The sequence below is a fragment of the Corvus brachyrhynchos genome, unplaced genomic scaffold, assembly GCF_000691975.1.
Source record: "Corvus brachyrhynchos isolate BGI_N302 unplaced genomic scaffold, ASM69197v1 scaffold94, whole genome shotgun sequence".
NCBI classification, from domain to species: domain Eukaryota; kingdom Metazoa; phylum Chordata; class Aves; order Passeriformes; family Corvidae; genus Corvus; species Corvus brachyrhynchos.
The window spans coordinates 8,994,792-9,002,079 of NW_008238330.1; the positions used below are offsets into that span (position 1 = coordinate 8,994,792).

General features: G+C 36.6%; 1 protein-coding gene across 1 annotated transcript in view; it reads right to left on the bottom strand.

Annotated features, from left to right (window-relative positions):
* Positions 1-53: 53 nt before the first annotated feature.
* KIF15 (kinesin family member 15) overlaps positions 54-7,288 on the bottom strand; it is a 33,902-nt gene continuing 26,667 nt past the window's right edge. The window contains exons 28-34 of the mRNA XM_008633966.2: positions 7,072-7,236; positions 6,516-6,622; positions 4,547-4,619; positions 3,911-3,948; positions 2,127-2,292; positions 1,629-1,760; positions 54-1,315 (exon numbers count right to left, since the gene is read on the bottom strand). Of these exons, the coding sequence (XP_008632188.2) occupies positions 1,232-1,315; positions 1,629-1,760; positions 2,127-2,292; positions 3,911-3,948; positions 4,547-4,619; positions 6,516-6,622; positions 7,072-7,236 (765 nt within the window). The 3' untranslated portion in view covers positions 54-1,231. The remainder of the gene's footprint in view (positions 1,316-1,628; positions 1,761-2,126; positions 2,293-3,910; positions 3,949-4,546; positions 4,620-6,515; positions 6,623-7,071; positions 7,237-7,288) is intronic.

Genomic DNA, 7,288 nt, shown 5'->3' on the forward strand with positions numbered 1-7,288 from the left:
ACCCGGGGCGCGGTGGGAGGGGAGGGAATGGAAGGGAGGGCACGTGGGCCGTGTTCGCTTATGTACAAAAAAGCTTTATTGAAACAAACAGGACAGGATGGAGGAAGAGAACAACGCAGCTCCTGCTGTAGCCACATACAACACAGAAAAAGGGCAGAAACCTCTGCCTACATGGAAATAGTCCAGAAACAGACAAGAAAGGAACATTTATGAACCTAGAATATGGCAGTCACAAATAAAATGACCCTTGACAAATGCCTCTTGGTCTGAGTGCTCCTCATCCGTGGTAGTTCTGACCTCGACTCATACCCCAACACCTCCCCCGTTTTAAGGTCAGCTTTTTATTTCTGTATGTCACATCACAGCTCAAGTAGGAACAAATCTGAAGTACTCAGAAAACCTAGTTTGATATTGCTATAGAAATCAACGTTTTGTGTGCCACTAATAAACATTTCAGTTATTTGCAATAAATCTTAAGTGCGATTACATGAACTTACGCTGTACTCCTAAAATGTTCTGCATATTTTCACATCATCTTTCCTAACATTTTTCACTTCTCTGATAAGAAAATGGTTGCAAAATACTTAGAATTTCCTACAGTGCTAATACAGAACTCTAAGTCTATACTAACAGAAGAAAGGTTTGAAAAACATTTTATTTGCAAATAAAGAAAGAACAGAACCCAAAAATACATTTATAGTACTATTTACAAGCCTGTTACTAAATTCACATTTATGCTTTATTGAAGATAGTCCAATATGAAAATTATTTTTAAGTAACCCAGGAAAGTCATCCTATGTTAAATAAGTTTAACTAAAGAAATAATCACAAAGAAATTGTGCTTTTTCAATTTTGGCTCTGGTGGAAAATGTAGCATTTCAGAAGAGGTAGGAACCTGAAGAAGAGCACAAAAGAAGACAAAAATCCAGGTGTGTTCCCAGTGAGAAAGCTTTTCCTTGGCAAGGTTACAAAAGTTTCAAGGAACCATCTGCCAGCACCTATACAAAATCAGTTTTTGAAATTGAAAAATTACAAAAAGGTGTTAAAATGTCACTGAAAGCTGCCCACAGAGCTGGAATAACAATCTTCACCTGGAGTTATTACCAGCAAAAAAATCTACAAACTAAAATACTTGATTATTCCAGAACCACAGCAAAAGTCAAGTTTGACAATTGGCTTTTGCTTATTCTGTAGACTTCAAAAATATGCCTCTGCAGTTTTATTTGGGTCATTACAGCTGATCATAATGTCTACAAATGTCACATTTTTTTGATTCTTTCAAAAAAGCATTTTCAACTCGTAGTTTTTCAGTCTCCTGTAAAACAGAAAAAAAACCATGCATATATTAAGGAAATTACCCTCACTTTTTTTTTTTTTGTATTTTTACAAAAGCGGTATCTAGAGTTGTTCGAGTGTTTTATACACTATATACTTGAGGAAATAAAATGAAGATCCTTGTCTGGGGCCTGTGAGGAGACAGACCAGCCATGACATAGTCAGCTGCATAAAATCACAGGTATCTCTGCTCCTCTCCAACAGAGGAGCAGGAATTTTAATTTTCATTCTCAAAGCTTAGCTCTTTTCTGTGTCAGGCCATTACTTCATCTGTAATCTACTCTGCAACTTACCTCAGTGAGTTTAGCATTATCTTTCTTCAGTTTCACAAGATACTGAATCTTCTGGTTTAGGTTTTGATGACCAAGTAATTTCCCATTCTCCTCAGCAAGCGAGTCGACTTGCTTCCTCAGCAATTCTATTTCCTGTAATAACAAATACATTGTGTACCTCTTAGCAGTAGCCTCTCCTTCTCTTTTCAGAAGCAATAGCTTCTTAGAACTATTAACATACTAACATTTAAGTTTGTAACATATGATGCAACAGTTGGTTCATTCAGGAAACACGTATTTGTCTTATGTCTCCTTAGATACTGTTAGATCCCTCTAAAGAGCAAAAAAAGGAGCACCATTAGATTTGTACTACTACAAATTGCAACACTGATTTCTGAACCCAGGCTTTCATTAGCGCAGAGAATAACATCACAAATAGAACTAAGCTGCAAAACAGCTGTACCTCTGCTAAATGAGATCCTACTGTGAAGATGACAAAAAAAATTATACATGTGTAACCTTTTCAATTCTGTCTCTTTCTTCATATGCTTCCTCCAGTTTTGATCTAATTTCTTCTTTCTCATTAAATGCTTTGAGCTCCAAAGTTCTTGTTCGTTCCATCTCCAGAGTCATTTCACGACAGGTCTTCTCTTGGATTCTGAGGATATTTTTGGTCTCTTCTAATCTGCCAGTGTAAAAGAATCATAAAACATTAAAACCAACATGAATGCCATATAACTGAATTACTAAGTCAGTCTTGGACATGGAGGGAGGCTCCTTTAAAAGCACTCTTTTGAGATATGTTCCTTGGAATTTAGTGCTAAGGAAAGGGAAAAACTTCATTCTGCTTCACAGTTCTTATGTTTGGTACTATCAACTAGAGGCAGTGTTTTAAAGCTGCTCTTCTCTTTGGGAACTGTGCTGTTTGCAATCCAGGATATACAACTCCACTCATGATTGAAAACAGAAGCTTCACCTACAAGAATACTTTGAATTAATTCACCTAAGGAATGTAAATTTTCCAGCTAAACTCAGCTGCTCTTCAAGTTTCCCCCAAATTGCTTGTTTGTCTGTGGCTTTTCCCCCAACAGCCTTATTGCTCAGAAACATCTCTGAGCAGCTCAGATGGTCTGAGCCTGGTTGGCCTGGTAACAGAAGGACTGCCACTTTGGATAGAATTAAAACATTTTCAGCAGGTAAGGTCACAGGATATTAAACTATGCCATCAAACTTAGCAGCCTGTCTACTGTTTTTAGGAACTTGAGTAATTTTGCAGACCAATTCAAATATTGTATACATGACATTTTTGTCATCAGTTTTGTTTTACTGAAGCCTGATGTTTCAGACCTGCTCTGTGAAAACAGTATTCATTTGCTGCCTTTGTCAAGACATTTACTTGATGAGAAAAGGATCTTCTCCCTCTTTGTGCAGTATTTGCTGGTATGAGACATTGTAGCACTGTTGTACAGTGTGTTTCAGACACCAGAGAGGAATGAAAAATCAATGCATCAAATAGCAAAATAATCCCTAATTTCCAGATGAGGGTTTCTGGAAAATTTAATGTAAATTACTTTTTAAATGACTGTGTGCATAAAAACTATCTTCCTCCTTAAAAGAAGTTACTTACATAGAAAGCATTCTATCACATGTAAATAACTCACATGTTAGGAGATTCAGTCACTATGAATCCTGAAACAATACAGATTAAGAAAAGAACAGCAGGAGCAAAATTTTCAAACTAATTTTATCTACTAATTCAGTATTTTCTTTCTTCACTATTATCCATCCAAGGTACAAAGCACTTGAATTTTGAGGCCTACTTGCCCAATAGTGCAAACACAATTTAGAAATCCTCTAATAATTTTTCATTTTTCAAGCTGAACTGCAAAAAATTTAAACAAAAACCATAAAAAGTAAATAATTACATTATGTTTAAAAATTATGAAACATTTACAATATTAATAAAGAAATAAATCAGTTTCAATTTAATTTGAAAAGGAATGTGATTAGAATTCTCTGCATATAAATAACTAAACAACTAAAAACACCCTGTCCAATTTAAGTTTCTATGGTTCTACCCATTAAAGTATTGTCTTGATATAATGCTATGTAGTAATAGGTGCTACTACCACCTACTGATGAGAAGGAGTAAGAACTCAAGGTATCATGCAGAAGTGTAAATACTTCCAAATTAGGCCTTTTATCATGTCAGATCTTGGACTTCTATTGCTTAAATATACCTTTTTTTGCCATTAATTAGTTTAATACTAGTTTCCAGTTCAAGAAACAATAGTCATACTTACTCTGCTTTGATTTTCAGCATTTCTTCCACCGCTTTATTCTGTAAAAGTTCAAAAGCATTAGATGCAGTCTTAATGTTTAATATAAACATACATGTTTAAAAATATTTGTCACTTAATTGATGCTACATATCTAATTCCAGATCATCCTACTATCTAGTAGTTCACATCTCTAATGTTCACTATAAGTTCATCTCTGCTGTAGGCACTTATTTCCCATTTCATGCCAGCACAGCTGACCCACAGCAGCGTTTCTCTGCCCACTCACACACAGCAGAGCTTTAACAAGGGGCTCTTCTGTCTGGGACATCCATGGCAACCTCTGCTGTGACATTAACTTCCCTTTGACAGAGCCTTGACAGTAGCAAGTGATGCAATATTCACTTTCCAACTCTTGGCATGAGTCAGATTTAGCAATCTGAATCCGTTTTTGCTAATTGTGCAATCTGACATCCAGTTCACTGGCGTTGGACCGAGAGCTAAGTGTCAGGCTGTGCATGTTAAAATTCACTAGAATTTAGTGTTTGTTTTGCTGCCATGAAAACAAAAAAATCAAATCAAACCAACAACAACAACAAAAAAATCACATTAATACTTCACAACAGGTCAACACCAACTGACATGAGAAGGATAACATACCTTGGCAAGTCGCTCTTCAGCGATCTCCTCCTCTTTCTCCTTGAGGTACTGAACATCAGGATGTTTCTGATCGCTAGGAAATTAAAGAATGAGAAAAAAAGTTTCTCACAAACAGAGGAAACCAGTTGTAAAAATATGTTATTCAGATTAAACCAGTAAATGTGTGCAGTTGTTTTCACATGTGTTCATACTCAAAATACTGAACATCATGAAACAACAATGGAAGGGTTTAAACTTCTATACACATTTTCTTTCATCAGAGTATAGAGAAATGAATGTTTTAATGGAAACAATTACAAATGTAATAAATATGCAACCATTTGTTAGACAGCTGTGCTGGTTTTGGCTGGGGTAGAATTAATCATCTTCATAGCAGCCATTATGAGGCTGTGTTTTGGATTTGTGTTGAACACAGGGTTGTTAATGTAGAGATCTTTTTGTTGTTACTGAGCAGGACTTACAAAGAGCCAAGGCAAGGACTTCTCTGCTTTCCATACTGCCACACTGGCTGGGAAGTTGGGGGTGCGTGGGAGGTTGGGAGGAAACACTGCCAGGACAGGTGGCCCAAACTGACCAAAGGGACATTCCAGACCATGGGACACCATGCTCAGAGTATAACAAAGTGGGGGAAAGAAGGAAGAATAGGGGGATGTTTGGAGTGATGGTGTTTGTCTCCCCAATTTGTCAATGTGTGTGATGAGGCCCTGCTCTCTTGGAGATGGCCGAACCCCTGCCTGCCCATGGGAAGCACTGAATTAATCCCTTGTTTTGCTTTGCCTGTGTGTGTGCATGACTTTTGCTTTCCCTATTAAACTGCCTTTATCTCAACCCACAAGTTTTCTGGGTTTTGCTCTCCTGATTCTCTCCCTGATCCCACGGGTGGGAGAGTGAGCCAGTGGCTACGTGGGGCTTGGCTGCTGGCTGGGGTTAAACCACAAGAGCAGCTTTGGGATGGAGGTACATGATTTATTAGTTCACGATGTTCATGCATATGGAGACTGCAGAAGGACTTCCTAGAAGATCACTGCTCAGTGGTTTTGCCAAGTTAAGTACATAAAAGATTCTTCTATTCAGAAGACTTCACTAATTTTTATTTTGTTAGTTTTTAATCAACATGACATTGGATGGAAGTAAGAAAACACATACAATTCAAATAACTCAAAACAACTTCGTCCTTGTTGTGTGCCATAGGGGAAAAACTTAATTGGTTAGGAGTTTTATAATTGCATCAAGTACAATAAAAAGTTATTTTCAGTAACTTAAAATCTTGTGAACAGATCAGGAAGGTTACTGAACAGTGATACTGTTTCTAAGGCTTTCTGCTTAGTTTTCAACAGACACTTGAAAGTGTGTTGTGAATTGAAATGGAAATCACAGGAAAACAACAATGGTTATGTTGCCATGGAACACTAGTTCTGTGGCTTTGTTTCTCACAGTTTGTGTAGGTTTTCTAGACCAAATTATTCCACAAAAAAGCATTACTTTTATGTTCCTCACTTGTTGGATTCCTGACTTGGGACTTTGGGATATAATTTGGATATGCACTAAGAACTCCCTGCTTCTTTTAGTTGATAGGAGTTGTGGTTTGAATAGACCAAAGGCTAATTGTATATTGGAGGCTTTAAAAGTTAATTTATGTCTATATTAAAACATGTGTTGCATTTGTTTGGACATTCCTTATCTACTGGATCCACAAGTACACAAATGACATGGCAGTATATAATACCCAGGAACTACTATGCATATAATGATTTTACATTCTATTTCCCTTTATAAAACTTTGTTGCATTTAAGAACTTGTGATTTAAGGGCCATAAAGTTTACAAGCCAGTAAACAATTTTCATAGAAAAGTCTGAGTCAATCTCTAAATATACAAGCAATGTAAGACTGTATTTCAAATAAGACATGTAAATTTTATCTTAATTATTTCAAGTTAAGAGAAATTTTTTATGTTTTATTTTACTTTACCTGTTCTTGCTTGGTCTCTGAGCTTCTACAATGCTCTGTAAACTCCTGTTGTTCTCCACCAATATCTGCATTTCCAGACGCAAGTTCTCCAACTCATTTAATTGTTCCTAAGCAAGTGAAATTTGAAACATTTTATTTGAAGACCAAATTGCAATTCTTGTTTTCATTTCCAGTTGAACATGTTTTTGAGTAAAATAGAAGACAAAAATTATTTATCAGAAAAAAAGGCTGGTTCTCTGGCAAGTACCTGCATCACCCCTCCATCTACAGTTGCATTAGAAACTTTGAGAATAGATTAGAACTGTTTCAGCAACAAAAATGATGTTACCATCTGACATTCATGAACACAAAACAGCACAGTCCTTGGGAAAATGAGATTTATAGACATCTCAAGCAAGTTGTCACCACTTGTTCCCAGCCTAGGTAAAGGAAAACCAAAAACTGCCTTTCTGCTTTAATGAACATACTGCTAAGCAGAGCTCATTAAAAGAAGTGCACTCTGCAGCCTGTCTCATTTTAACCTTACAAATTGCCAGCAGAGATTAACTCATAGTACCTTCAGCCTTAGAATTTCATCATTTTTTGCTCTTCGTTCTTCATTCAGTTCATGCACAAGGTGCTCCAGATTTATTGCAGAGGCCCTTCGATCAGCTATTTCTTGCTCATGAGTTTCCAAAAGCTTGGCCAAATTCACATCAAAATTAGGAGGAGTTTTTGGACACTGGCAAGTCAAAAAAACCAAACCACACAAAATGTTAATAAAGGACTCTTTC